The sequence below is a fragment of the Panthera tigris genome, chromosome D4 (assembly GCF_018350195.1).
Source record: "Panthera tigris isolate Pti1 chromosome D4, P.tigris_Pti1_mat1.1, whole genome shotgun sequence".
NCBI classification, from domain to species: Eukaryota; Metazoa; Chordata; class Mammalia; order Carnivora; family Felidae; genus Panthera; species Panthera tigris.
In genome coordinates this window covers 92687441-92702386 of record NC_056672.1, presented here as the reverse complement: position 1 = coordinate 92702386, position 14946 = coordinate 92687441, and the positions used below count along the sequence as shown (strand labels likewise).

General features: G+C 65.8%; 2 protein-coding genes across 2 annotated transcripts; both read right to left on the bottom strand.

The window, feature by feature from the left end:
- Positions 1-3938: 3938 nt before the first annotated feature.
- On the bottom strand, positions 3939-6470 carry LCNL1 (lipocalin like 1). The gene is made up of 7 exons (XM_007095900.3): positions 6170-6470; positions 5690-5829; positions 5233-5306; positions 5035-5145; positions 4598-4699; positions 4327-4352; positions 3939-4056 (listed from the first exon to the last, which is right to left on the bottom strand). Exons 1-6 carry the CDS (start codon positions 6266-6268, stop codon positions 4327-4329), a joined length of 552 nt encoding a protein of 183 aa, XP_007095962.2. The 5' UTR covers positions 6269-6470; the 3' UTR covers positions 3939-4056.
- A 901-nt stretch (positions 6471-7371) lies between these two features.
- On the bottom strand, positions 7372-10686 carry PTGDS (prostaglandin D2 synthase). The gene is made up of 7 exons (XM_007095902.3): positions 10482-10686; positions 9666-9805; positions 9479-9555; positions 8668-8784; positions 8416-8517; positions 7737-7762; positions 7372-7525 (listed from the first exon to the last, which is right to left on the bottom strand). Exons 1-6 carry the CDS (start codon positions 10593-10595, stop codon positions 7737-7739), a joined length of 576 nt encoding a protein of 191 aa, XP_007095964.2. The 5' UTR covers positions 10596-10686; the 3' UTR covers positions 7372-7525.
- Between the last annotated feature and the right edge of the window lie 4260 nt (positions 10687-14946).

Below are 14946 nucleotides of genomic sequence, written 5' to 3'. Positions count from 1 at the left end.
GATGCGGGATCCCAGGCAGAGGGGCAGCCACTGCAGACGCCAGAGGAAGGCACAGAACGGTTCTGCTCAAGGCCTCGCCAGAGGGTCAGGGTGACCACAGGGCGGTCGTGGGGAGGGCTGAGGCTGGGCCTGTAGGCCGCGCTGCTGATGTTGTCCTGCCCCCCTCCCCCCCCAACCGTGTGCCTCCTATGGCCCAGCCTGACCCTCCCTTACGGCCCCCTGGGTGACAGCCTCGGTGACCCTCCCTTACCGTCCCCTTGGTCCCCTCAGACTCACATGCTTCCTTTGGGGCTTCAGTGAAGTGCCAGCTTCTCAGTCTTCCTCAGTCACCTGACACAAAGTGTCGCAGCCTGCCCACTACCTCCAGTCCTCTCTCCTGTTTTGTGTACTTGCTTCCCAGCCCTGTCACTAGATAAAGTACCTCTGGCCACTTACTGTGGCAGCAGACTGTGAGACGGCCCCAACCGGGCCGGCCTCCTGTGTCTGCCCCATCGTGGTCCGGTCGAGTAACTTGCCCCTGGCCAGTAGACTGGAGCGATGGGCTGCCCATTCTTTCTCCACACGTGGCACAGGACCAAGGCCTGGCAACAACTAGTGAAGGGCTGGCATGCAGACCCCCTCCTGGCCGAACCTTCTGGGGAGAACACAGCCCTGGCCTGTGGCTTGACCACGGCCTTGTGGGAACTCTTGTGCCAGAGGCCCTAGATCACCCAGGACCAGATTCCTGACCCTCACAAATGGGGGGGTAATACATGCTTCTTGTTTCCAGCCAGGGAATTGGGGGGTAATCTGTTATCAGCAGGAGGGAACTAATGCATTTTTCATCCTGTTTATGGTGGTTCCCCCAGAGGTCCGTGGAGGGGGGGACTTCACGTCTGTTTCACTAGCCTCGTCTTCAGGGCTTAAACATTGCATTCAGTAGATATTGTGAATGAGAGAATGCAGAGTGGGGGGCTGCTGGAGGGCTTAAGCAGGGGCGGAGTGGGGAGGGGCACAACTGATTTATTTGTAGAAGGCCCACATTGAGTGCCAGGAGGAGAAACAGCTGAGGGCTGCACGGGTGGAGGTGGGGGTGCAGGGAGAGTAGCAGAGGGCTGCTGAGAATCCCTCAGGGCAGAGCTGACTGAGGCTGGAGGCGGGGGGAGGGTTTGCTCAGAGTGGAGGTGGACAGGGGTGAGGTGAGGGGGGTAGGGCTCACAGGTGCCCCTGTCTGTGGGTGGTGTGGGCACGCCCTTCCCCAAGGTCGCTGGGCCGAAGCAGGTTTGGAGAGAGCCTGGGGGCCACTCCTTTGCTGTAGGAACTCCGCGACATGTCGGTATCTGAAGGGGATGCTGAAGTCTACTGTGTACCCAAGACTCCGGAGGAGGGTCAGGTGTGGCAATGGGAGTGTGGGGCCACCAGCCCCCAGGACACCTTTAAACATTGCTTCCTCTGGGCACAGTACCAGGGGCCTGGGGGAATGTTTCCAGGGAGAATGCGGCGCACTCAACGGAGTCTCCCAAAGTTACTGGCAACAGTCAATGGCAGCTTGTGTGGAAGAGGGCTTTTTGCCGATGTGGTTACGGATCTTGAGATGGGGAGATTTTCCTGGATTATCCAAATGCTGTCATAGATGTCCTTAGAGGTGGAAAGAGATTTCACTAAGAGGACACTAAAGCCTCTGGAGGGAACGCGGCCCTGACAACATGGTGATTTCCGCCCAGGGGCACAGATTTTGGACTTTGGGCCTCCAGAACTGTGAGGAGGTAAATGTTACGTTTTAAGCCACCAAGTTTGTGATAATTGGCTACAGCGGCCACAGGAAACCAATACAAGACCTGAGCCGAGGAGTTCAAAACATGGTAAGAAAACCGAAAGATCTGTTTTCATTTTAGACACAAGGGTATAGAAAATGTAACTTACCAGCCCATCTTCCTGCAGGGAGCAATCTTCTTTAATGTGGGTGTGGGTACGTGTGGATATCTGGGCGCCAGGTAGGTGGGGAAGGGAAAGGACACTGGAGGGAGTGGGGGGGGCGGCAGGGGGAAAAGGGTGGCCTCTCACCCCAGGGCATGCAGGGCTGAAGCCTGAGAGCTGGGAGAAGAGCGCTCCTGGCAGGGGCAGCTGTGCTCTGAGGCAGGCGTGGGGCCAGCATGTTCAGGGTGGTCAGAAGCAAAGATGGGAGGGGATGGGGTCAGAGGTGGGCGGATCGGGGAGGGCCTTCTTTTTCAAGTTAAAAAAAAAATTTTTTTTTAACTTTTATTTATTTTGAGAGAGAGAGAGTGAGCAGGGGAGAGACACAGAGAGGGAGACAGAATCCCAAGCAGGTTCCGTGCTGCCAGCACAGAACCTGATGCAGGACTCTAACTCAGGGACCATGAGATCATGACCTGAGCTGAAATCGAAAGGCGGATGCCCAACCGTCTGAGCCACCCAGGCGCCCCAGGGAGGGCCTTCTTGCCAGCTAAGGACTTTGGCTTTTCCTGTCGGGGAGATGGGACCCCCTGGGGGCGGTTGGGAGCCCAGCAGGGAACGAGCTGATCCAGCGACGAATTCCGTGGCTTCGGGCGGGGAACTGGCTGAGGACTGCCCCCGTGTGGTCTGAGCGGGTGGTGCAGGACGACATGAGCCCCTAGTGGATATTCCTGAGGGGTCCTATGGGGCTGCCCCACCCCAGAAGAGGGCCGCCCCCCTGGAAAAGGTGTCCATAAGGCCACGGGGGGGGGCAATCTGCATCTCCCCACTCCGGCCCTTCCCAGGGGACCTGGGGGGGGACAGCGGGGGAGGGCAGGACCACCGGAGCCTGGTGGCCAGGCTTCCTGCACCGCTTGCCAGGGGAGCGCATCCCCACGTCTCCACCTTAAACCCTTGTTGCTGCCGTGACAGCCTTTGTCCTTCTTCTCTGGGTCCATATGGAAGGTGAGTGACAACAGATAAATCAACCCCTCCATCCACTAATTTATCACCTGGAGCTCGGACAGTATCTCTCAGCAGATGCCTCCCTAGGTGGGCAGACAGGTCACACATGTGGGAGGGGGCTGGCTCTCTGGGCCTTCCCACACACTCTTCCCCATCCCCAGGGCTCGACTTCCAGACTGGTGTTGTGCTGGGGGCGGGGGGTGGGGGGGAAGACCGTGTCCACAGGTGGGCAGAGGCTGGCATGTGGGTTGGGGCAGCCAAGGTGCCCAGGTGTTGGGTGCAGGTGTGGAGGGGCTGTCTGGGGCCCCCAGAGGGTGACCTCCCAGCCCAGAAGGGCCCCAATCAAGGCAGCAAATTGGGCAGGACAGGGCTGTGTTTTTAATTAAAAATGTCCAACCAGGGGCGCCTGGGTGGCTCGGGTGGTTAAGCGTCGGACTCTTTGTTTCGATTCAGGTCACGATCTCACAAAATGTGAGATCGGGGCCGAGATGGGCTCTGCACTGACAGTGTGGAGCCTGTTTGGGACTCTCTCTCTCTCTGTCTCTCTCTCCCTCCGTCTCTCTCTGCCCCTCCCCCACTTGTACTCTCTTTCAAAATAAAAAACTGAAAAAAAAAAAAAAAGAGCAGCGATATTATCCTACCCAGACACAATGACAGGACAGAGTTTTGTGCATACCCCGCTTTCCTCTGGCTCTGGGTCAGGGGAAGTGCGGGACGGAGCGGCTCAGATACCTGCTCTGTGCTGTGGAAGGAAGGGTCCCAAAGGCCCAGGAGGTCCCCTGTGTCCGCGGGAGCTCTGGGTGGCCGCCCGGGGCTGGGCTGCTGAGGCTGGTGCCCTGGTGCGTGGGGAGGGGGAGCGAGTGGCAGGAAGGCCCCTGCGATGCCCTGGTCAGTCTGGATGAGCTTGCCTCCCTTGGAGCAGAGCCTCAGCTCCTTCCAGGCCAAGCGCCTGCCCAGCCCCGCAGAGCTCTGCTCGGCCTAGCGAGGGGTCCCACCCTGTGCCCGGAAACCACCGTGGAGGGTCAAGAAATGCAGAGCCATGGGCTTTAGGAGAGTATTTATTGTGCAGGGGATGGGTGGCGGACAGAAACGGTGTGCTCCTGGGGGAAGGCTCCGTACAGCATGGCCCCCAACGGGCACTCCTGGGAGGACGCTTTCCTGCAAACAAGGGGGCAGGTGTAGTGGGGTGAGTGCCGTCTTCTCGCCCCCTCCTGCCCTCCCTGGGCCCAGCCCCAGGGCCCCTCTGTCCCTGCCCACTGCTGTCTGCTGTCCCACCCTGATTCTATGGTTCCCACCCCCCTGCCACCTGCTCCTGGCAGGAGGGCCCCCACAGTTCAGCCTTCTGCCTAAGAGGGGTCTCCATGGGTCTCAGGGCACCGGGCGCTGCATGCTGTGGGGACTGGCGTCCAGGCCGGCCCGAGCACTCACCTAGGAGAAGGCGCCAGCACACTGGTCTGTGGGAGAGAGTGGGGTCTGAGGAACCAGCCAGAGGCCCCTTCCCCAGGGGGGGAGGCCCCCAACCGCCCCTGAGGAGCCAAGCCTCCCTGCCTGCAATCTCCTTCGGAGAGGCCACTGGCCAGGGCACTGGCCCGCCCTCTTCTGGCCCAGATAGGTTTGGTGCTTGTCCCACACCTGGGGGGAGTGGTGCTCCCAGTCTGAGTCTCCTGCAGCCCTGAGCTGGCTCGGGGACAGCACTCACCGGACTGGGGCAGCAGGGCGCCCTGGCTGGGGTTTAGGCCCACTTGGGGTGCCAGCTGCTGCATTTTCTGGGCACCTTCAGGAAACAGCTCCGGGGCGCGGGCTGAGGGCAGGGAGGGTTGGTGAGCAGAAGAGGGCAGGGTTGGGAGGCGGAGGGCGGTGGAAGGCGGGGTGGGGTGGGGTGGGGTGGGGTGAGAGGCAAGGGGAGGAGGCACGGGGGTGGGGGGAGGGGTCCGGACCCCTCTACCACAGACACGGGGGTCCCCAGGAGACCCAGGGACACAGCGGTCCCGCCTGCCGTGGACCTGGAACTTGCTGGAATGTGTGCGTGGGCAGTGCAGACGGACCTTGGGCACACGGCTCCCAGAGGAGCGGCCTGCGCCTGGTGACCAGTGGGGGGACGGGGGTGCTGGGAGCCCCTCCCCCCGGGACGCCCACCGTAGAGCTGCAGCCAGACGCTCCTGACGCCTGCCTTCCGGGTCTCCACGTAGAGCACGGCGAAGTGCTCGTAGTCGGTGCTCACCACCCGGATGTCAGTCTGCGCCATGGCTGAGGGGGAAGGGCCAGCTGAGCTGCCTCGGCCCGGGGCCCGCCCCCTGCCTCTCTCAGGAGCCCCCCGCCCCTGCCCAGCCTCACCCGCGTTGCTGAACTGCCCGTCAGCAGCCCCCTTCGTGAAGGTCGTGAGCATCTTCTGGCACCCGCCGTCGGGCCTGGGGAGGAGGAACCACGGCGTCCCCGAGGCCACCGCTTGGGGACTCTGACCACGTGGGGTGGGCCGGGGCCCAGGCCACCCCAGCACCCCTGTGCCCCCTCCCAGCGCTGCTTAGAGGTGAGGCAGCCCTCTAGGGGACAGGGGGCAGGCGTGAAGTACTTGGGGGAGCCCTACAGCCAGGACACGTGGGGTCTCCCCTTCAGACACACACACGCCCCGGGGACGATGCTCCTCCACGGCTGAGGCGTCTGCTGCGGCAGCCTGACCCCACCAGGGGCCTGGGACTAGCTCGCTAGTGTGCCAGGGACACCTGTGTTCTCAGTGGCTCACACTGGCCAGGTCTAAGGCCCAGTCCGAGGTGGGGTTTGTGGGGTCACTTACGTAGGGTACCCGAACTTGAGGGCCAGGTCACCGTTGTCCAGGGGGGTCACCAAGACCACGGGCATCTTTGTGTCGTCCTTGGAGTTCAGGAAGTCCTGGTCGTCTGAGGCCACCCCGACCACGTACCAGGTGCCCTGGAACTGCAGGGAGGGTGCGGGGAGAGCTGGGGCCCTGCGTCCTTATCAACCCTCACCCAGGTGGGGGGCGGGCAGCTGCAACTCCTCCCGGTTCCAGGCTCTGGGGAGCCGTGGTGGCCACAGGCCACAGAGCAGGCCTGCTGTCCTCCCCAGCCCAGCCCGTGCCCAGCTGATGGGGCGGGTGGAGGGGGCTGTCCCCCCTGTCCCCCTGACTTGAGCTGAGCCGGGACCGGAGGATCCCCAGGGGCTCCCCTGGCCCTCCAGCCTCTCTGCGGGTCATGCACGCCCCGGATGGAGAAGCAGGGCAGGTAATTCGCGAGGAGGAGGGGCTGCCAGGACCCACCTGGCTGGCATCGAAGTTGGCCTGGATGGGGACCTGGCCCTGGCCTAGGGACAGCCTGAGCAGGACAAAGAGGGAGCCGATGAGCAGGGCCTGTGGCATCTTGGAGGACGGTTCTCAGCAGGGGACCTGGGGTGGCTTCTCCTGTCCGGCATTTATGACCCCCAAGTGCGCTGGCGTGGCTGTCTGCTGGCCTGGGACCAAGCCCACTGAGCTAGGCTCGGATGGGGTTGTGCCCAGCTGCCCCGCCCATGCCCGGCGGCGTTTCCTGCTGGGGAGGCAGCAGGTACTTGGATGCAGGGGGAGGAGAAGTTCTGGCAGGCTTTCTGAGGTGTCTGCCCCCAGCTCTCTGCTCACACATACCCCACCACCCAGTCCCCTCCTCCGGGAAGGCTGCCAAGAAGCTCCCCGTCACATCTGAGCCTCACAGCCCTTGGTGCCTCTGTAGGGCCAGGCTGAGGTTTGCCCATGGGGGGCGGTGCAGGGGATCCTGCCAGGAGGGCTCCGGACAGGGCCTGAGGGGTGGCAGACGGCAGGAGGTGGGGGCAGGGCCGGGCGGGGAGACCGTGCTCCGGGGCCCAGCGCTGGCTGTGGCGCCCGGGGTCTGGCGAACGGGCAGGGCTGTGTACTCTCGACGCCCAGGCCGGAGAACGGGGGACTGGAGGCGCTACAGTAGCCAGAGAGGACGTGAGGTTGTCCGGTGGTCAGCCCACTCTCCGGGGCAGCCCAGGGTGGGGGGCATGGATGCCGAAGCCACCTTCCTCTCTGTCCTCTGGTAACACTGGTCCCTACCCCGTGTTCTAATCCCACACCTTCAAAAGTCCATCGGGTACAGAGCTCCCCTGGGCCTCAGGCCTCTCCGGGCTCGGGGTGAGGGGGCCAAGGGCACCTGCCTGGGGAGTAGGAGATGACGGGGCACCACCCAGAACCGGCCAGCAGGAGGGGCCGTGGTGCGGTCAGAGCCCAGCCTGCGCTGGGTGGGGGACGTGAGGGCGCCTCTCCGTAGCGGTCCTGACTCCGGGCCCGCCCACCGGGACCGAACACCAGTGTGCCCTTGCCCAGAGTCCGAGATTTTACAGACAGGAAGGGGAGACTGAGGCCCAAAGTGAGGGGGGTGCGTGCGGTCAAGTCCCCAGGGAGCTGGCCGGAGCCAGGCCCAGGGCCCAGAGCGGCGAGGACTGCAGGAAACACAGGCAACAGCTGGATTGTTGACTTGCTTCTGGAGTTTATTCTCAGAGCCGGGATAAAGTCTGAGGGGGCAGAGGTGGTGGCAGGGAGGAGCCAGGACTGGGTGCTTGGGGATCCCGGAGGAAAGAGCAGAGCAGGGCGCGATGGCCAGGTCCTGGGGGCTGGGGTCGCCTGGCAGAGAGAGCGGCACCCGTGGGTGGGGCGGGCAACACCGGCTCTCCCACCCCCAGGGTGCCCAGGTTCCTCTTTACTCCCGGGAATCTCACGGAATTCCCGGGGGAAGCCCCTCCGCCTCGGAAAGCCCCCGGGACCACCCTGGGGTGGTGGGGTGGGTGATGGCAGGTACGAAGCCAGCCCACAGCCCACAGCCCACCACACTCACCTATCTGTGCTCCTCCATGCACCGGTCTGCCAAGAAAGAACCCGGGGCCGTGGTCAGCACCCCAGGCCTGGGCCACTTCCCCACCTGGCCCCCTCCCCGCAGCCCTGGAGAGCGGTCTCAGTGGAGCCCCCCCAAAACTGCTGGGTCCGTCACACTTCAGCACTCTCTCCCCTCCTCCCAACAAAGAGGGGTCGTGCCCCCAGCTGGGCCCAGAGCAGGCTGCCTGCCTCAGGGGGCCGTGGGCGCTCCGCCCAGTGCGGCTGCCCCCCCCCCCCCCCCCTCGCCTCGCCATGTTCCCATAGCACCGCTGCCCTCCACAGGCATCCCAGCCCACTGGTTCTGTTTCTGGGGCCCGTTTCCCACCAGGCTACGGACCCCTGTGTCCTGAGGGCCGCCCAGGGGCCTAGAACACCGCGGCTGCTTGGTGAAACTGGGCCGGCGGGGGGGGGGGGGTTGTGCTGTTCCTGGAGAAGGAGTATCTTCCTGTGCTGCGCCCAGGGCTGCAGGCCAAGGTCACAGGGTGAGGACAGACTGCCCCCACTCTGGAGGCCACAGTGTGCCGGTCCGTGGGCGGTCTGACCGGATGCACTCCACCCCTCAGCCTCCCTTGAATCAGGAGACTTGCCTGCCTCAAATCTGACCTTAATCCTCTTCCCATGAGATTAGCAGCCCCCCTCACCGGTCTTGGGCAGGAAGACAATGGCATCCTCTGTGAAGCCCCGGGTCTTGGCAAAGGTGCTGAATTTCTCCTTTACCTCAGCCCTTGGGGTCTGGGTGCGGCCTGGGGCAGGAAGGAGAAGCCACTGGCCTCAGTCGGGGAAGGTCTCTGCTGCCCCCACCCCTGCAGTTTAGGGACCCGCCCCTTGAGACCCCCATCTGTGGTCGGGTGGGCCTCCGGCCAGAGCGCGGGTCGCTGGCGTGGGGTACGTACTGTAGAGAGTGGCCATGTGGAAGTCCTGGCCCGGGCTTTTTGTGCCCGCCGTGTACAAAAGCGCGTACTCCTCATAGTCTGTCGCCACCACCCACACGTCGTGGGTGCTGCCCCAGTCTGGGAATCCAGGAGAGAATCCCAGTCAGGGACCCTGTCCCCCAGCCTCTGGCCCGCTTCTGCCCGGGCTGGCTGTGGGAGGGAGCCAGGGATGATCCCCTCCCCCACCGGGACAGGCAGCCAGCCCCCAGCCTCCTGTCCGCACAGCCCCTGAGCCCTGCGGGGGTCCAGTGCATTCAAACCAGAAGTCCTAGGGGGTCAGCAGACAGAAAATTAGGGGCTCACGGTGCAGCCACAAACCTCTGGACTAGAACGGGTCAGAACTGGGGAGAGACTTCCCAGTGGGAAGGCCTCCCCAAGGAAGGGGGTAGATGGTGGGGTGGGAAATGAAGAGGCGCCTGGCCCTGGTTCTGCAGAACTGTGGAGAGGTGTGAGGGGGGCTGGGGGGCTACCCCAGTGTGCTCTGTCTGGCCAGCAGAGCAGAGGCCGGCAGCAAAGATCTGGGGGAAATTCCATCATGGGGGCGGGCAGGGAGGGGCCTGGCGCTCAGCTCCAAAGAGGATCCAGTGTCCTAGAGACAGGGTTCCTGGTCCCCCACCCGGGAGCCTGGGGTCGATCGGGCCAGGCCTTGGCCCCGACCAAGGGCCACCAGCCCACTCCGTGTACTGCTGGGGCAGGAGGGTTGCCCAGAGCCACCGCCTGCAGGTTGCCCAGGGCTGGACCCAGGGGTCCCCAGCAGGGGGGCCCCACTCACGGGGACTCGTGTAGCTGTAGCAGCCTGGGGTTTCCGCCGGCCGCAGCAGCAGGGTCCGGGTCTCACACTGGTCTTTCCTGTGGGCAGGTCACCGAAGGGGTCAGGGGTCAGGCCGGGGGCTGTCCCTGGATCGTGACCGTGGGGCGGGGAGCTCTCGGCCCCCCGAAGCGCGCGCCGCCCCGCCCACCTGAGGAAGGTGGTGGTGAGGTTGAGGCCTCCTTCCGCGCTGGGGGCCACCACTGATATGCACATGGACAGCGCGTTCTTCTTCTCCCGGAACCAGCTCGAGTTGGAGGCGAGGCCCGAGGTGAACCAGCGCCCCAGGAACTGCGGCGAACGGACCCCGCCCGGGTCGGCCAGGACCCTCCTGGACCGACCTGGGTGGGGGCGCCCCTGCCCCTCCCCTCCGGTCTCCAGCCGGGCCCCGCCCCGGCCCCGCCCCCGGAGGCCCGTCACGCCCCCCGCCGTCCCCTCCGCTCGGCCGGGCTCCGTCGGTCGCGGGAGCGGGCGGCAGAGGGCGCCCCGGCCGTCCCTGGAGGGGTTGGGCGGCCGCGACGCCGGGGGAAGGGGCGCGGGGCGGGGCGCGTGGGCGGGAGGACCGACTGAGCGCGCCCGGGTTCCCGTGGCCCTCCCCGCGTGCCGTCCCCGTCGGCGCGCTCGCGCACGATGTGTCCTGAGACCCGGGTGTGGGACGTGTGCCTGCTTTCCTCCGGGCGTCGTGAGCTTAGAGGGGTGGCCGTGTTTGGACGGCGCACGCCCGCGCTCGGCCCGCGTGTCCGCAGGTGCCGTGTGCGCGCTCACGGACACAGGTCGGCCTCCGTGGCTCAGTTCTCTTGGTCGGCGAATTGCTTTAGGCCCAGGGAGGCGGGTGGTTCTCCCGCTCGGCCTCCTCCTTCGCTCAGCTCCCCTCTTCCCGGGAAGACATCTCGGCCCCCTGCAGAGCGCCCCCCTCCCCTCGCAGCGCCCTGTGCCGCCTTGGGGACTGGGCAGGGGAGCCTCTCACCTTGTCCTGTTGGAAGTTGGGCTGCAGGGAGACCTGGGCCTGGGCCCGCGTCTGCAGGACTCCCAGGACTCCCAGCAGGACCAGCCCCATCCACAGCGTGTGCAGAGCGGCCATTGTCCTGGAGCTGAATAGCCACCCGGGCCGGTGGTGCCAGCAGTGCGGGTGGAGTGAGGGAGCCGGCAGGAGGAGCAGAGGCCACTGGAGAGACCCCTATTTATGGGCCTGGCTTGGCCTCCACCCAGGGCCCAGGGACAGCCCACTGCAGGCTCGTGATGCTGGGGGAGGACAGAGCCGGGAGCCCAGCTGCAGGCTTGCCCCCCACACGGCTGCTTATGTAAGAGGCTCTGACCAGGACCCGCCTGGGCCTTGCCACCTGGGGCTGGCTTTGGGGCGGGGGTTGGGGGGGTTGCAGGCAGAGGCTCCTGCAAACTTCGTCCTCCCTCCAGTCCCCGCAGCCTGGATGGGGGTGGGGGCACGTGCCCCGGGGCCTCCGGCCACTTCTGGGCCCGGGACCCCCTCTCACAAGCCCTACCGTCATTCTGTCTCCAGGTCCAGGGACCCCGGGAGGGGACACTGTTCATACGGTATGAGTTTGGTCCTGGAAGGCCTGGCGGGCTGGGTGGTGACAGGAAACTTGGGCCCAGGTAAAGGAACCCAGTCTGCCCCTCAGTGCGGCCGGAGGGCCAGGTGTGCGGGGCATGGCTTCCCCACGGTCAGCTGTCGGGGCTCTGGCCTGTGGTCCCCTGGGTACCCTTCTCAGCCTGGGCCCCCCTTCGTGCGGGGCCCGCCCACCAGTGTGGCCCAGCAGCACCACGTGAGACTCGGGGCAGTCCCTACCTAGGGCACCCACCGAGACCAGGGCTGCTCACGGCCACGTGCCTCCCTGCCAGCGCAGGACTCAGGGACACCCCCACCTTACAGAGAGGGCTGCTTCCAGAACTCACACGTGTCGCCTTGCCTCTGCTCCAGCCCAAGGTCACCCCAGGCCGGCGGGGTCTCAGCTCAGGGCCGAGTGGGGTCGACAGCGCTGACCAGCTATGAGTGGGTTGGGGGTGAGTGTCCCGAGGGAGGCGGGGAGCCTGGGCTCTGACCCTGGGAGAGAAGACGAACCAGGGCAGAGTTCCTGTGTGGGTGCAGACACAGAGGGGCTATAGGTGTGGCCCGTGGAGGACAGGAGGCTGTCATCTCTGGGCACAGGCCCAGCCCATTCAGGGGGTGCCGGCTCCTGTCCCAGGGCTTCTGCCCAGAAGCTGGGTTCTTGGCAGCCCTGGCCTCTGGCTTTGGAATGGCCCGGAGGCTGTTCAGAAATGATCAGAGGGAGGCACAGGGTCAGGTCAGCGCCCTAAATGGGACCAGCATGGGCACTGCCACCCACCTTGCGAGGGCAGGGGGGTGGGTACCAGGTCCGGGGATCCTGGCGATGTCAGGGCACCGGGCTTCCTGGCCCTGGCTAGACCCCTGCCACGGGACCATTGCAGGTGGCCGCGAGTGCCCTGGTGGGACTGGGCTCCCCTTCTGAGTTCGGGATCTCAAAACGGCTGGTGAAAACAGGTGTGGCCGTCCTGTGGGAAGGGCTGAGTGGCTGCGGGGAGGGCCCGGGACACCACAGGTCAGAGCCTGCCTCTTCTTCCCTCGGCACTTTTGCCCTGCAGCCCTGATGGAGGCCAGGGATGTGAGATTGGCGTGTGCCGCCCTTTGTCCCCCCTCCCCCGTGGCCCAGGAGTGCGGGAGCACAGTCTGGGGCTTATTGAGGGGGTACTGTGGAGCTACATCATCACGGCAGCCGGGGGAGCAGCTGGGTGGGCAGAGGCCAATGTGAGGGGGTGAGGTGGCAAGAGACAGGAGATGCCTAAGAGGGTGACTGGCAGCGGTGCAGGGGAGGGGGTGGGGGTGCAGGGGAGGAGGGGGGCGGTGCAGGGGAGGGGGGCAGCAGTGCAGGGGAGGGGGTGGGGGTGCAGAGGAGGAGGGGGGCGGTGCAGGGGAGGGAGGCAGCAGTGCAGGGGAGAGGGTGGGGGTGCAGGGGAGGGAGGCGGTGGTGCAGGGGAGGGAGGCAGCGGTGCAGGGGAGGGGGCAGAGGCAGGCCTGAGACTCCCACCCTTCCAGCCTGGCCTCCTGTACCTCAGGAGGGCACAGTCCTCAGGTGCCGTCTGTGCACTGGGCTGTGGGATGACAGTCCATCAGAACAGGCAGCCGTTGGGGGGCTGACCCCACAGGACCCTGCACTGGCCCAGGAATAGATCTTGGAGTTCCTTTCAGGCTGGGACGGGGGCAGGAAGAGGAAGGTGGCAGGAAGGCCCGGGGGACACCGGTTGCACCCCGTGTGGGCACCAAGTCTCCTGCCCGTTCGTCGGCCGACAGCCCTTTGGCCTTAGAGAGACCCGCGGCTCTCTGAGTGGCTGGGCTAGAGGTCCCTTTCCAGGCCAGGCCACCCCTGGACAGGAGCACCTCTGTCAGTGGTAGCACATGCCCCAAGGCAAGGCGGCAAGGTGACCCAGGACGCCGGACCAAGGCGTGGAGGGAGAGGTGATCTAGGGCAGCAGGACCCCGGACACGTGGGCCTCAACAGCTGTCATCTGGGCCAACCTGCCAGGAGGGGCGCTTGCAGCTGGATCCCCAGGGGGGGTGTCCCACGGATCCTGGTGGTGGGACAAGGTCCTCCTGAGGACAGAGTGGCTCCCGGAGGCCCCGGTTGTCTGGCCCCCAGACCCAGTGCCAGGGACTGAGTCCCTCCTCCTCTATTTCCCTGGTGGGGGGCAGAAGGCCAGGCAGCCCCCGCGCCCCTTCTCCCCCAGTGGCCGTTACCGGTGGGGACGACGTGCTTGTGGGTGAGGACAAGGCCCAGAGGAGCAGGAACTGCCCCTTGGTCCCCCTGTGGCCCAGGTGGCTTTCCGTGAACATTGTGGAGGACAGGGCCTGACCTCGAAGGGGGGGACCCTGGGTCCGGGCAGGGCTGGCTGCTCTCATCTCGGGTCCCTGCGTGGTGGGGTGCAGACTTCTAGAAGGGTGTCCGGTGCCCTGCTTGCCAGAAACCTGGAAGGGCACGACAGAGAACCGGCTGTCTGGGCCCACCCCCCGTGGCGTCGGAGCCCCTCCAGGGGGAAGGGGACCCTGCCCTGCCAGCACAGGCCGCCATCCAGGGAGGCACATCTGTGTGTGGGGTGGGCCGTGTGCGCCCCTTCGGGAGGCCCCGCTGCCCGTGCTGCTCCGGCGGGCGGCACACTGAGCTCACGCTCTGGGACCCAGAGGGGGGTGACCACCCAGGCAAGATGGGGGCCGGGGCTGCAGCCGGAGGGGCCACGAGCCTCATGCCCCGAGCCCAGCCCGTGGTCGGAGGAGACCCTCCCCTCTCCGGGGGCCTTCCCTGCATTGCCCTCCCCCAGGTGCTGCCTCCGTCTCCCGGGTGACATGCCGAGGCTCCAGTCTCCTCTGCCAGTGGCTCCCCAGCTCCTGGAATGACCCTCAAGCCCCTTCCCACTGTCCCTGCCCCCCAGAGCAGAGCTCCCGACACCTGCCTTCTCCACTCCCTCCCCCCAAGTGCTCCGATAACAGGGCTGCCCAGCGGCCAGAGCCGGACACCCTGGGCTGGCCGGTGGGGGGTCCGTAGCCCCTTCCCCAAGTCCTCATCTGCCACTCCCGGCACCTCCCACCCGTAGTGAGCACCCCGACGCACGCTGGTCTCCCAGCCTGCACCCTGCCATCACATTCCTGCTGCGGCCCTGAGGACCCCGCCAATGTGGACCAGGGTGACCCTGGTTCGGCAAGGACGGGGTGATGCTGGCTGGCGGCTGGCGGCTCTGAGCCTCAGTTTCCCTATCTGTGCAGAGGGAGTGGGGATGCTCCCACCTCACAGGACTCATGGGAGTTAGGGGGTGTGGCTCTCCCAGCTCTTGGGACAGATCTGCTCCCGGGAACCTCTCTGTGGCAAATGGGGAGCTTCTGTCCACCTGTGGGCAGAGCTGGGCTGAGGCCGGGGCCTTGGGCCCTCCCCCCTGCTCCGGGCCCTCTCCCCAATCCTTCTGGAAGGGGACCCTGAGCAGAGGTGGGGGAGGGGGGGTGCCTGGGGCACAATTCTGGGGCTCAGTAGGTAGGTGCCCCGCAGCCACTGGGTCCGGCAGGTAAGGGAAGAGGCACCCTGAGAGCTCAGTCACCTTTGCCTCGTCCAGGTAGGGTCCTGCTGAGCTGAGCTGCTTGTGAGACGTCAGCCCCCTTCTCCCCCACCCCCTCGGATGGTGCATGATGGAGGCCTGGGGAGGCGGGCGGGGGCGTCCAGGAGCCCCCCCTCGGTCCCTCCCCGCCTCTGCCTCTGCGGTCACGGGACTGCCCCCGCACCCTCTGCTCTGAGCTGCGCCCTGTGTGGCCGGCTGTGTGGCTGGGCGGTCTCTGCCCTCCAGGGGCCCCTGCTCAGCTGATGTGGGGACGGGGGATGGGGTGCGAACGTGCTGGATGCTGGGGCTGGTGAGGCCCC

Excerpts from the sequence above, each read along its gene's own strand:
- PTGDS (XM_007095902.3), bottom strand. The coding sequence starts at position 10,595 with ATGGCCGCTCTGCACACGCTGTGGATGGGGCTGGTCCTGCTGGGAGTC. Across the intron at positions 9,556-9,665 it reads CTCACCACCACCTTCCTCAG|GAAAGACCAGTGTGAGACCC; the intron begins GTGGGCGGGGCG and ends ACCTGCCCACAG. Across the intron at positions 7,763-8,415 it reads TGTCTTCCTGCCCAAGACCG|ACCGGTGCATGGAGGAGCAC; the intron begins GTGAGGGGGGCT and ends CTTTCTTGGCAG.
- LCNL1 (XM_007095900.3), bottom strand. The coding sequence starts at position 6,268 with ATGCCACAGGCCCTGCTCATCGGCTCCCTCTTTGTCCTGCTCAGGCTG. Across the intron at positions 5,146-5,232 it reads CGGGCAGTTCAGCAACGCGG|CCATGGCGCAGACTGACATC; the intron begins GTGAGGCTGGGC and ends CTTCCCCCTCAG. Across the intron at positions 4,700-5,034 it reads CGTCTGGCTGCAGCTCTACG|CCCGCGCCCCGGAGCTGTTT; the intron begins GTGGGCGTCCCG and ends CCCTGCCCTCAG.